Source organism: Cavia porcellus, unplaced genomic scaffold, assembly GCF_034190915.1.
Source record: "Cavia porcellus strain 051 isolate PalLab524CR breed Dunkin Hartley unplaced genomic scaffold, mCavPor4.1 scaffold_13, whole genome shotgun sequence".
NCBI lineage: Eukaryota > Metazoa > Chordata > Mammalia > Rodentia > Caviidae > Cavia > Cavia porcellus.
This window is the reverse complement of record NW_026947496.1, coordinates 67,935,344-67,958,524: the sequence shown is the minus strand read 5'-3', so window position 1 is coordinate 67,958,524 and position 23,181 is coordinate 67,935,344. Positions and strand designations below refer to the sequence as shown.

General features: G+C 38.5%; 1 protein-coding gene across 7 annotated transcripts in view; it reads left to right on the top strand.

Moving 5' to 3' along the window:
* Positions 1-5,482: 5,482 nt before the first annotated feature.
* Golga4 (golgin A4) overlaps positions 5,483-23,181 on the top strand; it is a 125,813-nt gene continuing 108,114 nt past the window's right edge. For 3 of the 7 annotated variants that reach the window (XR_010051313.1, XR_010051312.1, XR_010051314.1), the window contains exon 1: positions 5,483-5,842. Coding sequence is in view for 4 of the 7 variants with exons in the window: in XM_013156385.3 (XP_013011839.2) it covers positions 5,753-5,842 (90 nt within the window). In the remaining 3 variants the exon portion in view is untranslated. The remainder of the gene's footprint in view (positions 5,843-23,181) is intronic. The other 4 variants (XM_013156385.3, XM_013156384.3, XM_013156383.3 and 1 more) reach the window with 2 other exon arrangements.

Sequence of the window (23,181 nt, the reverse complement as noted above, 5' to 3'; positions counted from 1 at the left end):
TTTGATGTATACATTTTTGTTGTACCGAGGATTGAACTGTCAACCTCATGCTTGCCAGTCAGGTGCTTGTGCTGCTGAGCTAAATCCCCAGTGCCTGGTGTATACTTTTGAATGCAAGGGCAAGGATGCTTACTGGGCATTTGGATCTCAATGTAATGAGCAGCTGAAAGTCTTTTCTGAATGACAAGGACTCTGAAAAAGAAACTTTTGGTAATTACATAAGGGTTCATTATAAGACATGCAAAGTCCTAGTCTAGGTGTTAGGCTACTGTTGCAAGCACCACAGGGCTCTAGTATGTTTTGGCATTGAGATATGGAATTGTGTACTTTAGTTTGCTATTAGTCCTGCTGAATAAGGATTGCTAGAATGGGTGTATTAGTATATCATCTATCAGGAATGTAAACAATTTCATATGATTCCAAAGTTGCTTGCATGGGTGTGAGTATCCACAGGAAGTCAACATTCAGGATGTTGTATTAATTGGGTATTTAAACATGAATATCACTTCAGATGACTGCAGATATTAGGGGTAAATTTGAAGATCACTAGTGAAATGAACGTTTGTTTCCAACATCTGCAGTACCCTGACACTTTAGAATGGGGTGGGGGAGAAAAGAAAAAGATTTTGAATGAATGTCACAGTATTAAACCTCTGGAGTCATGGAAGATGAAAAGATGACCCAGAGAGCAGACTTAGCTTATTTCAAGCACCAAGAGGCCTTGAGGGGGCTATTTCTCCATCAAGAGGACCTAGCCATTAAGGAGACTCTGGGAGAAAACAAACAAACAAACAAACCCAAGTATAGATCCTTCTGATTTTTATTTAGGATATTAGTGTAAGAGAAAAAAGGGAAGGAGATGCCAGACATGACATACTTTGATAATCTTTTTTTTTTTTTTTTTTTTTTTTTTTTTTTTTTTTTTTTAATTTTTATTTAAGGAGAAAAGAAAAGAAAAAAAAAACAGTGAAGGGTACAAGTTATACAGATTTACAGAAGAAAAAAAATGCGCAGTAGGAAATCACTAGTTAATAGATTACATATTGCCATCTTAGAAATAATTGTTCAAGTCACAGAATTAAAGTTTGTAGAGTGGACATTCCAGCAATGATACTGCAAACAGTTCTGTTCAATGATCCATTAGAACTCTGTGATATCATTTTCTGTCTTATACATTTAAATATACATGCAGTTATATAGTTTAGAGCATTTTCTTTTCCTCTCTTTTGTACAGTGACTATTACACATTTTGGGTTTCATTGCTCCCACTGTTCTTATTGCTTTTTTGGAAGAGAGTAAAACCAAATGTGACATGACAGAACAGAATCGGTCAAGTCAAAAGGGTGGATATAATAGATAATATAAAAACATAATACAAGGTGATCAACAATGGTTACCCTAATGCCTCCCGCTATTTCTAATAGAATTGCCTATATCGTTAGTTGTAATACTATTGAACAAAACCGTAAAGGATAAAACCGACAAAACCAAAACATTGGAGATATTGTAGGTTTTCAAAAGTAGATAGAAGTCAACGAGAATGGGCGTTATAATGAATCTCATTATCTTCTCAGCTGATGCCTAAACTTTCGAACCTGATACTATTCAGCAAAACAGAATAGAGGAACCTCAGTCAAAAACAAGATGGTGAGAGTAATACAGGGCTTCAAATCGAGAAAATAGAAAGTCAAAGTGGGTTACTATATTATATCCTGCTATATTTTTCCCTTTAATTAAATGGATAACAATAAAAAAGTATATAATGGAGTGGAGATTGAGAAAAAGAAAAAGAGGGCATAACAGCGAAACAGGGCAGATCAAAACATAACCTTTTAAGCAGAATAGTGTTTCACCACCAGATATTTCCGACTTAAAAATAGTTACCATATTGACTCCCTCCCTGAAGTCCTTGAGTACAACTTCATATACTGTAGCATTAAGTATATCAAAACAATGTAAAACCATTTAAGAGAATGACAGCATTATAGAGTATTTGGAATTGACTAACAGAAAATGAACAATGGTCTCTGTATAATCTCCTTGTCTTTAAAAGGTTTTTGCTTATACTAACGTACATAACAAAATCCAATAAGATACAACCTGGTTAGACCATTGGAGACAGAAGAACAAAAGCTAGATGAGACTTCAAAACAAGATGGTACTGAATCAGCATTACCTATTAAGATGTCATTTTCTCAAAAATAGCTGTTCCTATCATCCAATCTTCTCTGTCTCATTTCTGTTGAGCTCTTTTTCTGTCAGTAGCTGTCAGTTTGTCTTCTTCATTTTGTTCTCTGCTCCATTCGTTGTGGCCTCCCTGCCACTATTTCTGGGTTCTTTGTATTTTTCTTTTTTTAGAATATCCTGCAATACTTTCTGTAGAGTTGAATTGGTGGTTGCAAATTCCCCCAGTTCCTCTTTATCCTGGAAGCACCTCGTTTTTCCATCAATTTCCAGGGACAGTTGTGCAGGATATCTCAATCTTGGCTGGAGATTATTATCTTTCAAAGCTTGAATTATTTCCCCCCATGCTCTTCGTGATTTGATGGTTTGTGAAGAGAAATCTGCTGTAATTCTGATGGGTGTTCCTTTGTAAGTGATCTGTTTCTTGTCTCTTACAGCTTTTAATATTCTGTTCTTGTATTGAATTTCTGGGATTTTTATTATTATATGCCTGGGTGTTTCTCTGTTAGGGTTGTAGGTAGCTGGGGTCCTGTATGCCTCATACAGCTGAGTATCTTTACCTTTTGCTAAATTAGGAAAATTCTCCTGGATTATTTCTGTGAGTAGCTTTTGTAATTCATTTGTTTGTGTCCCTACTTCTTCTTCTATGTTCTTAATCCTTAAGTGGTGGCTCCTCTTATCATCTTCTTGTCTTTGTATTATTGCTGTTTGTTTCTTTGTTATTTTTAAGAAGTTTTTCATTTCATTCTCCCATATTTCAAGTCTGCCCTCCAGTTCAGATAGTCTGTCCTTAGTTTCTTTCAAGCTGTTATGCCAGTCTTGTATAGACTTATTAATTTCTTGATAGTCCCTTTGAACCTGCTTCACATACTCAATGCTTTCTCTGTTTTCTCCATCAAGCAATTCTCCCCTCTTTTTCTGTTCTTCCATTCCACCATCTGTTTTTTCCTGGGTGGTGTTTAGCATTTCTCTAACTATTCTGCATACTTCTAGCTTCAGATCATTGATAACTTCATTCCTGAATTGGTCTATGAGGCTCTCAATATGGTGCTTAATGTATACTGGTGCGGCGTCCATTATTGCCTGTTTCTCAGGATTGGGGGCCGAGGAGCTTTTTTTGTTGCTTCCCTTCCCCATATTTTTTGTTCCTTATAAAATGCAATCTTACAAAGGAGGCCCGGCTTCCCTGCCTGTCAGCCACAGCCTGATCAAATTGCGCTGGCTAGTTGTTCCCGCCCACCGCTGCGCACCAGGGAGTCGGAGGAGGCAGCCTACGCGGAAGTCAGTCGCTCCTCCGGGCCATCGTCCGGCTCTGGGATCTGGGTTAGGCTAGTCTAGCCTAGAGAGTCCGCCAGCAGCGTCACTCAGGCCAGGCACTTTTCTCCAATCCCGTCCGAGAGGGGAATGGCGCCCAGAGAGATCTCCGCTAGAGTCAAACTGTGGTGGGGGGTCAGATTCTCACTCACCTCGCCACCAGTCAGTTTTCGTGTACACCTCTGTCCGTCCTTTTTTTTTTCGACTCCGTTCTCCCGTTCCCAGAGCTCGGCGCTCCCAGAGCTCGGCGCGTCTCTCCTTGCTGAGCCGCTGTGGAGATAGCCGGCCGCCGCACGGCGGGAAATCCAAACCGGTTTCCGATGGCGCGGAGTCGAGCCTCCACACCGAGATTTTTCTGTTCCTATTTTAGCGCCAGGACTGTATTCCAAGTTGGATTCTCTCAGCCCAGTTCGTTCCTGAGTCAGCAGAGCATATCTCTACTGATTCGTGTCTCCCTAGTCCGCATTATTTCTGGCCTCTGAGCCGAACCTTTCAGAGAGCCTCTGGTAGTTGCTGTTGTCTGTCCGCCATGTTCTCATGAAAAACTGTTCAACATCACTGGTCATTTGAGAGATGCAAATTAAAACAGCGCTGAGATTCCACCTCACCCCGGAAAGAATAGTTATCACCAAGAAATTAACCAATAACAAATGGTGGCGGGGCTGTGGGGAAGAAAGGAACCCTTCTTCACTGTTAGTGAGAGTGTAGAATGGTGTAAATATTTTTCCAGCCACTAAACTTTGAATATTCTTTAAGAAAGCTGCCCCTTAGTGACCTGCAAAATGTTGTGAAGTTGAGTATTCTGGCTGCAGATGTTATGGTGGGTTCCGCTGTTGTTCATTGAGGTTGTAACAGCCATACTTTGATAATCTAAATTCTTTTTTTTTTTTTTAATCGGTACCAGAGATTGAACTCAGGACCACACACTTGCAAGGCAGGCACTTATACCGCAGAGCTAAATCCCCAGCCCCATCTAAATTCTTCTTTAACCATTCGATTCTCACACACCTGTGTGCTTTGGCCCTGCAGTTTAACCGTTCGATCCTCACAGAGCCTGAATGTTTTTTGCCCCCAGTTTCATTATTCTCACAGTACCTGCGGCCCTTCTGTCTTGAAGTTTAATTCTGTGTGTTTTGCTCCACAGTGTAACTACCCCTCCTCATACAGCCTATGTGCTTTTGTCCTGCAGATTAATAATTCAATTTAATCATTCGCTCCTGGCCAGATCCCCACAGGTGAATATATGAGAACATATTTCAGTGAAGGCAAGAATAAAGGCAAGTGATTGAGGCCTGCTTCCTGATGGGTAAAAGAACCCAGGGAAAGGAAAAGGGCCCTTCTAGGCGAGCAGTTAGAATTACTAGGCCCAAAAGATACAGAATTCTGAATGTAATCATTATGTACCAAAAAACATGAGAGAGAGGGAAGGAGACACAGGGAGGGAGGCAAAGAGACACAGCGAGAAAAGAGGAGGAAAAGAATTCCAGCTGGTAGACTGTTAGCCTGTAATCCAACTACTGCGGAAGTGGATAGTTCGTGTCCATGAACTCAGACCAGCATGGGCAATATACCTAGATCCTCTCTTTTTCCAAAAACGTAAGATTTTAACCACTTAAACTGAACAGGAGCATACTGATGTTCAGGGTACAGGTCAGATTCCCCAGATTGCCTTCTGCAACGTTGGGCTGATTGCCCTTCAGCCTCAGTGAAAGTGGCACTCTCGTTTGACTTTGCAGAGCAGAAGTCTAGGTGAGCTTCAGTGCCGCAATCAGGTTAGCTCTCCCTTCAGCTCTGAGGCACAACCCACAACTCCGTATCACCAGCGCGGAGAAAGGCTGTTTTTCAAGGTTCCACGCGCGGGCGTGCCGGGGCGAGCGCTCATGGCCCAGCACCGCCTCCGCGCTTGTCCTCTCCGGCGATCCGTAGGGCCCTCCCAGCGAGCTCCACGTCGGCCGCGCAGGCGCCCTTGGCCTGCTGTTCACCTGCTGCCGCTGCCGTTGTCGCCGCCGCTGCCGCCGGGGCTGAATGGGGGGGCCGAGGCCGGCCAGTGGCACCCAGAAAAAAGAGACGCGGCGGCGGCGACGCCGACACTCACAGGGCGAGTATTCCGGTCCACCAGCGAACTTCAAGAGGCGGTGACGAAGCCCAGCCCCCGCAGCGCCTGGTGTAAAGAAGCCGCCTTCGGCCTCCCTTTCGCGGCCCGGACTCCCCGGGCTCAATTCCCTCAGGTCTCGTCTACAATCCGTGCTGCACCATGTTCAAGAAACTGAAGCAGAAGATCAGCGAAGAGCAGCAGCAGCATCAGCAGCAGCAGCAGCTCCAGCAGGCGCTAGGTCCTAGTCAGGTACGGAGGCCGCAGCTTTTCTCCCTTAGCTCCTGACGCTTCTGGACTTCGGCTCCGGCCTGAGAAATCGGGGGAAGTTGCTCCGTGACCTTTGACCTCTAACCCCAGCTCTTTTCCCGAATCGGAGGGAATGCTTTTAGGGCTCCCCAGGTCCTCCCAGACTAGTGACCCGGATCCTCCATCCAAAATTCCGTGCTTGGATGAGATAACCAGATGCATCGTGACATCAGACCGGAGTTTTTTTCTAAAAAAAAACTCTGGCATGAGGATGAGTGACAGGGGCTCCGGTGTTGCTTGATTGCCAACCCATATCAGAGGTTCTCCCACTCATCGAAGACCCCAACCCCGAAGTGATGATGGTTGGGGAAACCCAGGCCCCATGTGAAATCTGACTGAGGTCCTCTCTCCCATCCTAATCTGAGAGAGATTGACTTTGGAAGGGGCATCTTCTCGCAGTACTCTGACCTGTCATTTCAGTAGTCTAATTTAAAACTGTGGTCCAAGGGTGAGATCAGGGCGTCGAGCCATCTTGGGCCATGTTGCTACTGGAGCAGTGGGACTTTAAAGAGGTGGCCAGCGTCCAGCGCTCGAGGTTGTCACGAGTTAGTTGGCATAACTTGGTTGATCCTAGGACAGGCAGAGGGGCAGACAGTCGGAGACCAGGCGGACCAGTGCCTGTCCACAACCGACTTTCTCCCTCTTATTAGAGTCTTGCTGCTTGAGAACAGTGGATACCTTTTGCTTTGGGAAATAAGTTTTCAGGAACAACAGGGCATGTTAGTGTTAATTTAAAGAAACAATTCCCTACCGAGCTCACTGAATATACTTTGGTCCTTCAGGCTAAGGTGAAAGCTTCTGCTAATTTCTTTCCTGCTTTTCTGAATCTCAACAGATTGAGCACAAATTTCTGTTTATTTTAGGGTTGGTAGTCTTTGCCTGTATTTCAGGAAAGTTTAACTAATTCGGTGTAATTTTTAAACGTAATACGTAAACTACTGCATTGAATTTTTTCCCCAAAAATGTAAATGGCAATTCTCCTTAAAATTTGTATAGATTAAAACGGTGCTTGAGAAAAGAATCAAAGAATGACATTGAAGGGTTGTTTTTTCAATAGAAAAAGTTTATAATTGAAATTAAAGATTGTATTTTGCTGTCACGAGTTAGTTTGCATAATTTGGTTGTTCTGAGGACAGGCCGAGGGGCAGACAGTCAGAGACCAGGTGGGCCAGTGACTGTCCACAACCCCACCTGAAAAATTTTTTTTTTTTTTGCCTTTTTGAGACAGGGTCTTGCTACACAGTTCAGGCTGGTCTTAAGCTCACTTTGTGCCCCAGGCTGGTTACAAACTCACAAAGATCCTCTTGCCTCAGCCTCCCAACTGCTGGGATGATGGGCACGCCATCATGTCCGACCAACTGCAATCTTTTTCAACCTTGTAAAACTACTGGTATTTAAGAAACAGGAACCTTAAAAATGAGTTAGAGATGTGGAATGTAGGAAAATTTCTTTTTTGTGTGTTTTATTCCCCTTTGGTTCTGGGATTGGAATTAAGGGTCTCATGTGTGCTGTGCACTTATATTTAGGAATGAATGTAATATCATTAACTATTTCTATTCTATTTTATCTATATTTCTATTCTAGAAATTATCCAAAGAAAATTGAGGATGTATAAAGATTTCAAACATGGATTTTCTTTAAGATTTTTTTTTTATATAACATGCTAGTCATACAGAGTAGTGAGGTTCATTTTAGGAAACTTTTTGTGCATTTGACATCTTGCTTATTTTCAATCCCGTTACATTCTCCTTTTCCTCTCTTCTTCCCCAAACCCCTTCTCTTTTCAAAAGTTAAAGGTTGTTTAAGTAGGTTAAAAATTAGCTAAAAATGAGAGACAGTAGGGAGTTAGTTAAATACATTGTCATTAGGCAGTTGGTGGTTATATACTTTACAAATGGCCAACATTTATTGGATCCTTTCTTACTATATACTAGGCATTTTTAGTATTTTACCACAATGTTTTATTTAATCTCGAACCTATCAGATAGTTTTACTCCCCTTATAGGTGGAGTGAAGCTTAAAGATGCCTAACTGCATAGTGTCAGCAGAGTGTTATTAACAAAGAAAGATACAAGTTTTAAAAAGATTAAAAGCAGTGTGTAAAGTGTGATCCAAGTTTAGGTTAAGAAAAGTGTATGAGGGTGTACTTATATATACATGAAGTGAAAATACCTAGCTTATCATGACATACTCTAAGGTATCAAGACATTCAGTGCTTTATTTTATTTGTAATGTGTAAGTTTTCTTTATGAAAATGAATTGCTTTTGTGTTAACAGGTTTTTAACAATATGAAAAGGTAGTTGCAAGCTAAGATGTTGGAGTTCCCAGCTTGCTTGCTTTTTTTTTTTATACAGTAGTGAGGATTGAGCCCAGGGTCTTCACCCTGAGCTAGATTTAATCCTACTTTTGATTTTTGATTTTCACTAAAATTGCCGGGTTAGACTTGAATTTGCAATCCTCCTGCCTCAGCCTCTTTAGGGTGCTGGGATGACAGGACCACAGCTGGATTTTGTTTTTTTTTAATTGGCAGTAATGGGAATGGAACCTGTCTTAGTTACTTCCTTGTTGCTGTGACAAAATACTTGACACTCACAAGTTAAAGGACTAGAGATTCAGTTCATAGTTAATAATTTTGGTTCAGTCAGCTGGCTGTAAGACAAGACAGAATGGCAGAGGGGCATGGGAATGGGAGAAGAGAAATAGTCTGTGGCAGGGTAAGCAGAAGAAAAACAGCCATGTAGCAGCATGGAGCCTCCCTTTCCCTTTTATTCTATTGAAGCTACAAGCCTGTTGGTTGGTGCCACCCACACCCAGAAGTAGACTAAACTAGTAAGCAGACTAATACAGTTATCACACACTCTTAATCTATATTCACACATCCCAGATCCAGCCAGCTCTGAAAAGCCCCACCTCTGAAGAATACATGAGGCTTTAGTGTCAGGGTGGTGACATCAAGATACAAGCCATAACAGAACATAAGGGTACTCTACCAGTGAGAACTTCTGATTTCTATAGCTTAATATTTTTGGCAAGAAAAGTATTTGGACCAAACAAAATTAGTTTATATATAAAAGATCTAAAGAAATTCTTTTAGATAATGTTTATACTTATCCAGAACTCAAAAGTAAATTGTGAGTGGCCCACTACTGGTAGAAACTTAATTGTCTTCTAGCTCCAGATCTTTAGCTACTCAGAATCCTTTGGAAATGAGATCTCAAGAGACTACTGTCTTCAGAAATTGAGGACAATTTTCATGCATGATTTAAAAAAAAAAAAAAACTTTGTAACACTTTCTTTTTGCAGTGCTGGGAGTTGAACTCAGGAACTTATACATGGTAGGCAAACGCTGTAGCACACGAACTACAACCCTATCCCTCTTATTTGTAAAAAATTTTATGAAAGTCTTGCTAAATTGTCTAGGCCGTAGGCTTACCTCTATCTTTTATCTTTCTGCCTCAGTCTCTTTAGTAGTTGGGATTGTAGACATGTAGATTTTTCTTTTTCTAACAAGAGATCTTCAATTTATGTATTATCTTGATTTATCAAGGTCATCATTTTTCAGTATAAATTATTTTCTGTTGAAGGCATTATACCCTGAAGGATTTATTGGTTTACTCATTCAAAAAAATGTGCTTGTTCTTTTTGTTCTTACCCCTTGGTTCTTGAGTGAAACCAAGGGCCTCATGCTTTAAGCTCCTAATATATCACCGAGTTACATCTTCTACACCTGTCTGTTCTTAGTCTACTATTTTTGTGGTTATTTTATAATGTTTTTTGCTATCTATCATCTTCTTTCAGTTTTTTTTTTTTTGTTTGTTTTGTTTTTAAGGCAGGGCCTCCCAGTGTAGCAGAGGCTGGCCTGGCCTCCAACTCACAGCCATCCTCTTGCCTCAGCCTCCCAAGTCCTGGGATAACAGATGTGCACTACCACACCTGGCTCTGTCATGTTCTTCTTGCTTTTGAACTGTGTGCTCTTAGAAATAAGATGTGTACATTCATAAAAGTTTGTGTAAAAAGAAGGGAAAATACCTGAGGGATTATTTAATTTGTATTTACACAAAATTTGAGACATTCATTTTGAATTTTCAGAGGCCTTTTGGTGCTTACTTCCTGATTAATTTGTTTTCCATAGGTGAGACTATCTGATAGGTTTGTTTCCAGTTGAGTGAATTGTCAGGTGTAGATAATTCTGTGATAAATTAACCACTTTTATCACAATATTTGCAAAACTTTCTGGTAGTAGTAATAGTGATAGTTTATAAAGTTCTGTAAGGTTTTAAAGTATTTAACCAAACTGTCTTCTAATAAGTCCCAATGTCTGCTGTTTGATTAATGATAAGTTTAAAGTTCTTCCCTTTGCATGCTGGTAAATACTCTACCACCAAGCTACATCTCAGCCCTGCAGATATTATTTAAAATAATCATTTGCTCAATTCTGATGATTTCTTGAAGCCTAATAACTAATTAGAAATAGCGTTAAAACGACAGGTGATACAATTTCGTGGTAGAGTGCTGTTCTAGCAAAGTCTTAGCACAGCAAAACAAACACACAAACAAACAAACAAACAAAAAGGCTGGTACCTGTTTGCTGGAAGTGGTAGTCCTGGACTCAGGAGGTTTAGACAAGAGAGTCTGTTGAGCCTACACAGTGATGGTGAACCTTTTAGAGCTTTCAATGATATAAACACATTCATACAAACATTCATACTTACTTTTTTTTAAAGAAAAAGTGTCTCATCATTTCTGGTGGTTTATTTATAGTTATGCAATCCTGGAGGTTGAGTTAGTTACAAGGCTGACGTGAGTTTCAGTCTTGTTACTACTATTGCTGTGTAGATGGCTAGAAATGTGGAGGGGGAATGGTAAGGCAAGAATTCCTCCTTTGTTAGCTAAAACAAAGAGGACCCTACTTGAAAAGGTGAAAATTTATCCAACTTTTTTTTTTTTTTGTGGCAGATGGGCCTTGAATTCATGGTTCCTTCCACTTCAGCTTCCTCAGTACTGGGCTTACAGGCATGTGTGACCATACTCAGCTCCTATTACCCAAACATTTTTTTTTTTGAGATAGGATCTCTGTTGTTCAAGCTGATCTTGAACTTCTAAGTGATCTTCCCATCTCAGCCTTCCAAGTAGCTGGTCCAAAGGTGTATACTGTTGTGCCTAGTTCAAACATTCTTTTTTCAAAATTTTTTAAAAAATTAATGTGTCTGTCCCCGTCCTTTCCCTCTCCCTCTTTCCCTAGATCCTCATTCCATCTGTACAGAGCCTATCTCTATGGTTTTTGTTGTTGTTTTTTGGTACTAGGGATCAAACTCAGGACTCATGCTTGCCAGGCAGGCACTTTATGCCACTGAGTTAAATCCCCAGCCCTTTGTTTTGTTTTTTTGAGACAAGGTCTCACAAGTAGTTCAGGCTGGCTATGAGTTCACTATGTAGCCCAGGCTGGCCTTAAGTGTAGTGATCCTCCTGTTTCAGCCTCCGAGTGCTGTGATTCCAGGTGTGTGCCACCATGCCTGGCATACTTTTCTTTCTTAACACGGCATTTTATAGTGGACCCTCGAGTTATGATTGACGTGACATAGGAACAAGTTTGGTTATGACTGGAATTTTAATTTTAACTGTGACCAGATTCTTAAGGTACGATCTGAATGCCTGCTGCTTGTGCTTCCCGATGGCTCAGATATAGACTTACCCTAAAGAGTTCTGGAAGGAACACTACAACATCCTGTCTTGTATGGAGTTAGTTGAGAAATCCTGGGCCAAAGTCTCTCTAAGGACACTGAGATCTGCCTGTATACAGGAGAGTTTGAAGGCTGTGTAGAGAAGCCTGAGCCTTCAGTTGCCAACTGGAGTTGTAAGCAGCTGTCCGAAACGAAATGAATTGTAAGTCAAAGCTCCACTGCATTTTTTTCTTTAAATTGTTTACATATTGGGTCTCTCCTATTAGAGAGACCATACAGTATTTATCCTTTTGTGACTGGCTTATTTCACTTAGCATTATGGCTTCAGATCCCATTTGTTTTCCTATAATTTATCATTCTTTATGAGTAGTATTCCATTGTGTATATACTACATTTTTATCCATTTTATCCATTGAGGCTGTTAAGCATAATAGATTTCTTTTACGATTTAGCTATTGTGAGTTCTGCTGCTATAAACATGGGTATGTATGTATCACTGTAACAGGATGACTTTAGCTCTTTAGGGAAGATATCTAGAAGATGTATAGCTAGGTAAAATGTAATTTCTGTTGTTACTTTTTTGGAGAAATCTCCATACTGATTTCTAAAATGTTTGTACTAGCTTATATTTCTACCAGTGTATAAAAGTTCTCCCCCGACCAACTTCTGCATTTGTTGTTCTGCATTTTTGGTCCTTGATAATGGCCATTCGAAATGGAATCTCACTGTTTTGATTTGCATTTGGGAATCCTACTAATAATTATCTTGGAACATCAACTGGCATATTCTGGGAGCAGGACTTCAGTGGGCACCTTGGGGTATTACTGCTACCTTACAGAACCCCAAGTACTGGGATAGATTGCTCATTGTATTTGGCAGTGATTTTGGTTTGGGAATGTGTTTGGAAGGACTATCATGAGTGCTTATTTGTTGCAAAAACTCCTAATCCCTTGAGAGTGATAATCTTCTACTTGGAATTCTGGATCTGTGGGTCTCACTCACACTCACTCTCATTCTCTTGTTCTCTCTTTCTCTATCTTTTGCTGTGTGTGTGTGTGTGTGTGTGTGTGTGTGTGTGTGTGTACCTGTTGGAAAAAGTTGCTGTTGTCTAAACTTTAGATGTATTCTGTGAATGTTTGGGTTTTAGGCTGCCTTTGCCTTCATTTCTCCACTAGTTTAAATTTCTTTGACTTTGAGTCTTAAGCAGTTTTGTTATTGTTAATGTTCTTTCTTTTTAATGTTAAAGTTACTCAGGCTGGGGTCGAACTTGTGATCCTTCTATCTCGGCCTTGCAGAGTTCTAGGATTATAGGCATGCATCACTTCTTTTGGCTTATTACATACCACCAAAAGCGTTTAAAAGGTTGGGGTACAAAGATGGTTGTTTATCCAACCGCCTCATCTTCAACATTTGTTTTTTCCTGAAATATTTCTAAATAATAAATGTATTATTTCTAAATAATAAATTTTATTGTTTTGCTGTTTGTCATTTTATACAGTTTGTATTAGTCCATTATTCATTGCTATAAAAATAGTTAAGGCTGAGTAATTTTTAATTTCAGCTCACATTTCTGGAAGGCCACGGGGCTCCGTTTCTGTTCTGTTGTGTGAAGAACTTTATGGCATGTAGCATCACAAAGTTGGGAGTGCATGTGGAAAAGACCACATGTTGAGGCACATGCTAGAGACTAGGGAGGGCCAGTCTTACTGTATTATTGTAACACATTCTTGTGGGAAGTAACTCATTCTATGACACCAATTATTCATCAGTTCTAAGGATAATGGCCTAATCACTTTCTAGGCCCCACTTCTTAAAAGATTCCCCACTTCTAATGCCACCTCGGGGACCATTGGGGACCAGTGAACCTTTCAAGGATGAATCACATCTAAATCATAGCACATTTTAAATAGCCTTTCTTGGTAAGGAAGTTATTTGTGTTTGTATGTTTTTAAAGACAGGCTCTCACTCTGTTTTCCACACTTGCTTGGGACTCCTACTTCAGCCTCTTGAGGAGTTGGGACTGCAGGTGTTTGCTACTGTACACTGCAGAAGATGCAGTTTTTTTTTTTGTTTTTTTTTTTTTTTTTTAAAGCATTGCTCATTTTTTTTCATGGTGTTGGGACATCTAGTGCCAGTCTGCTTCTTTTTCTGTTTTGAAGATTTTAGAATCTTTCTGTTATGTCTTATCTGAAATTTCACTTTTTTTTTTTTTTTTTTTTGTAGTGCTGGGGATTGAATCCAGGGCCTTGTACATGCTAGTCAAGAACTCTACCTCTGAGCCATATCCGCAATTCCTCAAATAATGCTTTTGTATACATTTCTTTCTGCATTGTGATTGATATTTACTAGATACTTGTAAGTATGAAGACTTATGTGCTGAAGTTCTTGAAAACTTTTGGATGAGTTTTTCGATACTGCTTTTTTTTCCTCTTCTCCCTTGGAACTCAAGTTCATTTGGGCCTTTTTTTCCTCTTTATATTCTATTTTCATCTTCTGTCCTACTTTTAGAGAGTAGTTTATCCAGTTCTTCAATTAAAATTTTAATTTTGGCTATCCTATTTTTAAAATTTCCTAGGACTGTTTGTTACTGACTTCACTTTTTTATAGCATTGCTGGATTATTATGTATCTTTTATTTCCTGAGAGTAATGTAGGTTTTAAAAATCTTTTTCTTTTAATCTTTATTGACTTTATTTTTTCTAAATTTTATGTTTTGACTCTCTCTTTTTTTTTTTTTTGTTTTGCATTGGGAGCTTTCTTTTCAAAACAGTACTCTGTACTGTCATCAGGTTTAAGGGTCAAGCACTAAAAATATGACGCTATGTAGAAGTAGCAAGTGATAGAGACACACTTTCTGCTAGCAATAGATGATATGTTGTAAATTTCCTTCCTTGGAGAAAATAGAAACATGTCAGTAATTGGAAGTCTTTTATAGATACCACTCAATTTTTCTAGAGAAACACTGTTTTGAAAAGGAGTGGGGAATTGTAATTCTACTATCAACTTCTGAAACAGTGCTGAGGAAGGGGCTTGGGGCTTCCACTGAATTACGCATGTTATCACTTACGCTCTCTGTTAGACACATGCCCTTTACCTCTGATTCATTGTATTTAATGTTGCCTAGCCCCAAGTCTCCTTTCCCCAGGAAACACACCTTTGATTCTTCATTGGCTATGTTGAGAGGAACAGGGGACCTGAGGATAGTTCACCCGATTTTCTTGTTTTTGGTTCTACCTTTTCACTTCTGAATTTTGTGGATACTTTTTGGCTTAAGTCCTGAGTCTTTCCAGGACTCCAGGGATGAAAATAAGCTTACTTCTAATTAGCAGGTTGGTGGGGTTGTAAGCTCAGCCTCAGCTATGCTAAATTTTTTATTAGTTTTTCATTTACCTCCAATCTGCTGAAAATTAAAGTTTCTTAAATCTTTGGGTGGGGTGGGGGGAAAAGATAGTAACATATGGTTTATCTGCCATATTTAACTGGAAGTTCCCTTGCATCACTTTTGGATGAGTGGATTTCACTATATTAAAAGACTTTTTTTTTTTAAAGAGAAAAAAATCCAAAATTTCAAAACGCGTCAATCAGGAGGCAAGGATGGTACATACACTGTGCATTATCATCCCCAAATCATCCTCCCAAAGCACAAGACATCTGCATTCTATTGGAAGGACTGTTTTTGAGAGAGAGGCATTTATAACATAAGAGCAATACTTCATTTCTGTCACTACTGTCTTAGACATCAATGTAAGAAAGGTAGTTTTTAGAAGGACATGATAGAAAGCTAATAATTTTGATTAATTACAGTATAAAGGTTTTAGGAAGAAATGACCCTAAGTTACCATAACCATTCCATTAGAGCTAGGGTGTCAAATGGTTTGGCAGTGACTTTCAGCAGTGTTGAGATGAGGCTTCTATGGCTGTGTCTCTGCTATGACAGGTTACCCATAGATTTGGAGGGAGGAATAAAATGAATCGTGTTTGTTACACTTGTGCAAATGTAACATTTCATATGACATGACTTGAGAACCAAGAAATAGGTCAAAAGGCTTATGATCAGTGAAAAAATGTTAACTTAATCATCTATTTTTATAGCCTATTTTAATGTTATTTGAAATCCTTCATTTAAATATTTTTCATGCTTATTTTGTGTGCGATTCCAGTAAATACAGTTATCTAGTTTCTAAACTAGTAGAGTGAATGCTTACTATTAAGTAGCATATTGATAGGAATGTCAGCTCACCTAGGAAATATTTTAGAAAACTAATTAATTACTTTTAGAAATTTATCAATTCAAAATATTTAAGCCTCTCACTGAAATTTGAAAAGACTTGGAAATATACATCATATCTCTAGGAACTTCACTATGTTAAATGATTCATTTTATGAAACCCCCAGATAATACAGACCATCGTGGACTGATTAGCATAATACTGACATTAATACGGGATTTCGTAGTGATATGAATATATAAAATTTGTTTATGTTTAGACTGTGTTTTTCAGTTTGGTTTGTTGCCTTTTTATTTTCCTATTTTTTGACATGGTTAAAAACATTAAATTAATTTGAAGTGTTCTGGATTGAGTTGATGGTGATGTTTCCCAACTTTGTTCTTACAAAGGGAGCATGGTATGGTAAAAGCAGTTAAAGTGGGGTGGGACAGCTGTTTTATTTATTTAATGAAATAAATAAAAAAAAGATATGTCGTGAAGTTTAAGGTTATTCTGAAGCTACAGCTGTTATCTTCATGGTGGAGTGCTTGGCTAATGTAGATGGAAACCCTGGGTTCAACACCCAGCATTGTGATTTTTTTGATAGTGGTGGTTATCAACCCACGGCTTTATATATATTAAAAGTTCTTGACCACTGAACTGTATACCTCTCCTTAAAACTTTTTACAGCTATTGCTGCATGAATTGGGTGAATAGTGTTGTTATTTTTGTTATGAGTACCAGAGAAATCTGATAGTCATATAAAGAATATTGGGGAAGCAGATAAAGAAAATTGTAATGTTTCTGTGTTTTGGGGTGTTGGGATTGCTTGGAGGTGGTTTCCAGGTTCTTTCTGTCTTTTTTTTTTTTTTTTAAGAGAAACAGAAAAAAGGGTAGAAATAATATAGAATTTCAAAAAAGTAAGAAATCAATACTAGTTAATATATATTGTTATCTTAGAAGTTGTTCAAGTTACAAAGTCTAAGCATAAAACAACAGACAAACAATGACAGCACAAGCTATTTTTGATGAACTAACAAAGAATTAGTAGTATAGTTATCTATCTTGCACACTTAAACATAAATACAGTTATATGTCTGTACCTACAAGTTGTTCTTTCCTTTTGAGCACTTTCCCTTTCTTACAATATCTATTGTACATTTTGGATCTTACTACTCTTTGATCTTTTATTATTTATTTTTTACACTAGAGAGATAATATGATATTTACAAATGTGAGTCTCAAGTTGCCTCCATTTATCAATAAAAGCCTTAAGGGCATCCTTTTTTATAGCTGAGTAATATTCCTCTGTATAAAAATACCACATTTTTTTTTCATCCAGTTTGTGGTTGATGGGCATTTTGGTTGTTTCCAAGATTTAGCTATACAAATGGTTCTGCTATAAACATGGGTGCACATATATCACTATGACATGGCATTTTCAATTTCTCTGGGAAAATATCCAGGAGGAGAGTAACTGTATTGAATGGAACTCCATACTGATTTCCACAGTGGTTGCACCAGTCTGCACTCCCACCAACAGTGGAGAAGTGTTCCTTTTTCTCCACAGCCCTGCCAACATTTGTTATTGGTTGCTTTCTTGATGGCAGCATTCTTTTCGGAGTGAAATGAAATCTCAATGCTGTTTTAATTTACATTTCTTAAATGATCAGTGATGGTGGACATTTCTTAATGTGTTTATTTGCCATTTGTATATCTTCATCTGAGAATTTCATACTCATCTCAGATGCTCATTTCTGGAGAGGGTCTTTGAATATGAATATGAGGACTTGATGTATTTCAATTCTTTTATGTGTTCTGGATATAAGTCCTTCGTCTGAGGGACTGCTGACTAAAATTCTTTCCCATTCTGTGGGTTTTCTTTTCACTTTGTTGATTTCTTAAAGTGCAAAAACTTTTTAATAAGATGAGATCCTAGTTGTTGATTCTTTGAAGTACTTCCCGTGCAGTTTGTGCTTTGTTTATGAACTCTTTGCCTACCCCTATGTCTTCAAGATTTCTACCTACCTTGTCTTGCAGTTTTAATATTTAGATATGTGATCCATTTTGACTTTAGTTTAGTACGTGGTGATAGACATGAGTCTAGTTTCAGTCTTCGGCCAATTTTTCCAGCACCATTTATTAAAGAGGCTATCTTATTTCCAGTGAACATGTTTAGCCCTTTGTCAAATATAAGGTAGCTTGGCTGAGTGTCTTTGTAGTTGTGTTTGCATCTTCTAATCTGTTCCACTGATCCTCAGGTCTATTTCTTTGCCAGTACCATGCTGATTTTTTATCAGTGTAGCTTTGTAGTGTAATTTCAAATCAGGAATTCAGATGCCTCTTGCCTTGCTTTTGTTGCCCAGAATTGCTTTTGCTATTCTAGGTATCTTTTGTTTCAAAATGAATTTTAGGAATGTTTCTCCAGATCTGTAAGGTATGTTAGTGGTATTTTGATTGGGATTGCATTAAATCTGTACAGCAGTTTTGGGAGTATGGCCATTTTCACAATGTTGGTTCATTCTAACCAAGAGCAAGGGGTATCTTTCCATTTCTAATATCCTCTTCAGTTACCTTTTTTCGAATAGTATAATTTTCAGTGTATAGGTCTTTTACATACTTGGTTATGTTGGTTCTTTTGTTTTTTTTCCTTTTTTAAAAAAAATTTTAAGGAGAAAAAAGAAAAAAAAACAGGAAAAGGGTCAAGTTATAAAGAATGTCAGAAAAAAATAAACAGTAGGAGACCACTAGTTAATTACATATTGTCATGTTAGAAATAGTTGTTCAAGTTACAAAATTAAAGCATATAGAGGGGACTTTCAAACAGTGAGACTGCAAACAGTTTTGTTCAATGATCCAACAAAACTCAGTAATATGGTTATCTATCTCATACACTTAAATATATATGCAGTTATATCTTTTAGAGAACTTTCTTTTCCTTTCTTTTGTACAATGACAATCACACATTTTGGGTTTTATTACTCCTGCAGTTCTTACTACTTTTTTTTTTTTGAAGAAAGTAAAACCAAATGTGACATACCAGGACAGAGTCAGTCAGATCAAAAGGATGGACATAATACATAATGTAAAAACAAAATAAGGTGATCAACAATGGTTACCATAATGCCTCTTGTTATCTTTTTTTTTTTTTTTTTTCTTTTTCCTTTTTATCGGTACCAGGGATCGAACTCACGACTGCCTGCTTGCAAGGCAGGCTCTTATGCCGCTGAGCTAAACCCCCAGCCCCGCCTCTTGTTATCTTAAAAAGAATTGCCTATATCATCAGTTATAATAAAATTGAACAAAACAGTAAAGAATAAGACCAGTAAAACCAAAACATTGGAGACATTAGAGGACTTCAAAAGAAGATAATAGTCAACCAGAATGGGCATCACAATGGATCTTATTGTCTTCATAGTTGTTGCCTGTACTTTCAAACTTGGTCCTATCAAGCATAACAGAATAGAGGAAAATCAGTCACAACAAGATGGTGAGAGCAATACAGAGTTTCAAATCAAGTTAATAGGAAATCAAAGTGGGTTACTATAATATATCCTGCTATTTTTATTTATTTTTCCCTTAATTAAAAGGATAAAAATGAAAAAGTAGATAATAAACAGGAGATTGAGATAAAAAAGAGGGCATAACAACAAAACAGCGCAGGTCAAAACATAGCCATTTAAGCAAAATAGTGTTTTACCACAAGATAATCTCGACATAATAGTAGTTACCATAGTGTCTCTTCCCTTAAAATCTTTGTATATAACTTCGTATACTGTAGCATCAAACATATCAAGACAATGTAAAACCATTCAAGAGAATGACAGTATTACAGGGTATTTAGAATCAACTAACAGAAAATGAACAATGGTTTCTGTATAATCTCCTTGTCTATAAAAAGTTTTTGTTTATATTATCACATATAATAAAATCCTGTAAGATACAACACGTTAAAACCAATGGAGACAGAAGAATAAAAGCTTGGTGGGAATTCAAAACAAGAAGATATTAAATCAGCACTACCTATTATGATGTCTTGTTTACTCCAAAATGGCTGTTTCTACCATCCAACCTTCTTTGCCTCATTTCTGTTGAGCTCTTCTTCTGTCATTAGTTGTCAGTTTGTCCTCTTCATTTCGCTTTCTGCTCCATTCATTGTGGCCGCTCTGCCACTGTTTCTGGAATCTTGGTATTTTTCATTTTTAGAATATCCTGCAGTATTTTCTGTAGAGTTGAATTGGTGGTTGCAAATTCCCCTAGTTCCTCTTTATCCTGGAAGCACCTTGTTTTTCCATCAATTTCTAGGGATAGCTGTGCAGGATATATCAATCTTGGCTGGAGGTTATTATCTTTCAAAGCTTGAATTATTTCTCCTACGCTCTTCGTGATTTGATGGTTTGTGCCAAGAAGTCCGCTGTAATTCTGATGGGTGTTCCCTTGTAAGTGATCTGTTTCTTGTCTCTGATGGCTTTTAATATTCTGTTCTTATATTGGATTTCTGGAATTTTGATTATTATATGCCTGGGTGTAGCTCTGTTTGGTTTGTAGGTGGCTGGGGTCCTGTATGCCTCATACATCTGAGTATCTTTACCTTTTGCTAAATTAGGGAAATTCTCCTGGATTATTTCTGTGAATAGCTTTTGTAGTTCATTTGTTTGAGTCCCTACTTCTTCTTTTATGTTCTTAATTCTTAAGTTATAGATCCTCTTATCATTTTCTAGCCTTTGTATTATTGCTGTTTGTTTTCTTGTTATTTTTAAGAAGTTTTTCATTTCATGCTCTACCTTACAAATCTGTTCTCCAGTTCTGATAATCTATCCTTAGTTTCTTTCAAGCTGTTATGCCATCTTTCAATAGAGTTTTTAGTTTCCTGGTAATCTCTTTGCACCTGCTTCATGTATTCTATGTTTTCTCTATTTTCTCCATCAAACAATTCCACATCTGTTTTTTCTTGGGCGGTGCTTAGCATTTCTCTAACTAGTATACTTATTTCTTGCTTTATTTTATTAAATACTTCATTTTTGAACTCGTCTATGAGGCCCCAGAGATACCACTTTATGTCTATTGGTGCCGTGTCTGATATTGCATGTTTTCTGTCTACGTTCTCTTTTGCATTTCCCTTTCCTGGATCAGTGTTCTCAGGATTGGGGACTGAAGACCCTTTCTTGTTGCTTCCTTTACCCATACTTTTTGTTCCTTCCATGCAAGTGTATGTAGGAGGCCCAGTTTTTTTTTTTTTTTTCTCTTTGTCTTACAGTTTATTTGAATTGCGCTGGCTAGGTGTTCCCGCCCCCTTCAGTGTACTAGGCAGACACAGACCTGGGCAGCCTCTGCTGGGCCCGCCCCTCCAGGTCAACCTACTGAATGCTTCACTGCTAAGGTGCACCACCAGGTGCAGGGACCTGAAATGGGCTAGCCTACTGGATCTTAGTCCGCGGCGTCACCAGGCCAAGCGCTCCCCAACACTCCCGTTTGAGAGGGGAATATGCGACTAAGGTCACTGCAGGGCCCTATTCCGGCTAGTCTGCTCGTTCCCAGAATGTCCTCTGTTGGAGCCTCCTAGTCTATGAAAGGGTCCCCATATCTCTCACTCACCACAGGTCAATGCAGGGCTCCCTGCCAGTCCCGCTCTCAATGCTGTTTGGTTCCCACTCTCAGAGCTTTCGCGCATCTCTCTCCCTGCCGTGCGGATTGGGATGCAGTAGCGGCAGCAGGAAATTCAAATCGCGGCTTCCAATGGTGCGGGCTCCAGCTTCCTCATTGAGATTTTATCTGTTCCTGTTATAGCATCAGGATTGCATTTCCAGTTGGTTTCTCTCAGCTTAGTTTGTTCCTGGGTCGGCAGGGTACATCTCTCCTCGCGTAGGACTCCTTACACGGCACCGCTCCTGGATTCTAAGCTGGTAATCTCAGAGAGCCTCCGTGGCTGCTGTTATTTGTCTACCATGTTCTCCCAGAAGTCGGTTATGTTGATTCTTAAGTATCTCATTTTTTGGATGTTATTGTGAAAGGTGTTATTTCCATAATTTCTCTCACAGTGAGCTTTTTGTTTGTGTACAGGAATGCTATTGAGTTTTGAGTGTTCACTTTGTATCCAGCTACACTGCTGAATTTGTTTATTAACTCTAGTAGTCTTTTAATGGAGTTTTTTTGGGTCTTCTATGTAAAGTGTCATGTCATCTGCAAATAGTGATAATTTAACTTCTTTGTTTCCTATCTTTATTCCTTTTATTTCTCTTTCTTTTCTGATTACTCTGGCTAATGTTTCCAGAACTATATTGAATAGGAATGGTTTGTCTTTTTCCTGATTTTAAAGTGAATGCTTTCAGTTTTTGTCCATTTAGTATAAATGACTGTTGGTTTGTCATTTATGGCCTTTATCAGATTGAGGTAGACACCACCTATTCTGAGTTCGTGTAGAGTTTTTATCATAAACAAGTGTTGGACTTTATCAAAAGCTTTTTCTGCATCTGTTGAGATGATCATATGATTTTTGTTTTTGACTCTTTTTTTTGTCTTTCTCCTTTTTATCGGTACCGGGGATCGAACTCACGACTACCTCCTTGCAAGGCAGGCGCTTATGCCGCTGAGCTAAATCCCCAGCCCCTGTTTTTGACTCTTGTTGATGTGGTGTCTTACATTTATTGATTTGCATATGTTAAACCATCCCTGCATTCCTGGGATAAATCCCACTTGGTCATGATGTATAATCTTCTTGATGATTTGCTGCATACGATTTGCCAGTATTTTATTGAGAATCTTTGCATCAGTGTTCATTAGTGAGATTGACCTATAGTTCTCCTTTTTGGTTGGGTCTTTCTCTGGTTTTGGTTGTGATAGTTGCCTCCAGGAATGAGTTAGGGAGGATTGCTTCCCTCTCAGTTTCATTGAAGAGTTTGAGGAGTATTGGCATTAAATCTTCTCTAAATTTCTTGTAGAATTCAGCCATGAATCCATCAGGGCCTGGGCTTTTCTTTTTTGGTAAGTTTTTAATTATGTTTTCAATTTCAGTAGCTGATACTGGCTTACTCAAAATTGTTCTATCTTTTTAAGTCAGCTTTGGTAATTCATACATGTCTAGAAATCTGTCCATTTCCTCTGTGTTTTCCACCCTATGTGAGTAAAGATTTTTAAAGTAGGTATTTATGATCTTCCATGAGATCTGTAGTAATTTCTCTTTTTTTAGCCCTTATTATGTGAATGTGAGCTTTTTCTTGATAAGGTTGGCCAGGGGTTTATCAGTTTTGCTTATTCTCTCAGAAAACCAGCTTTTTAATTCATTAATTCTTTGTATTGTTTTCTTAGTCTTAATTGCATTAATTTCTGCTCTGATCTTTATAATTCCCTCTCTTATGTGAGCTTTGGGTTTTACTTGCTCTTCTTTTTTAGGAGC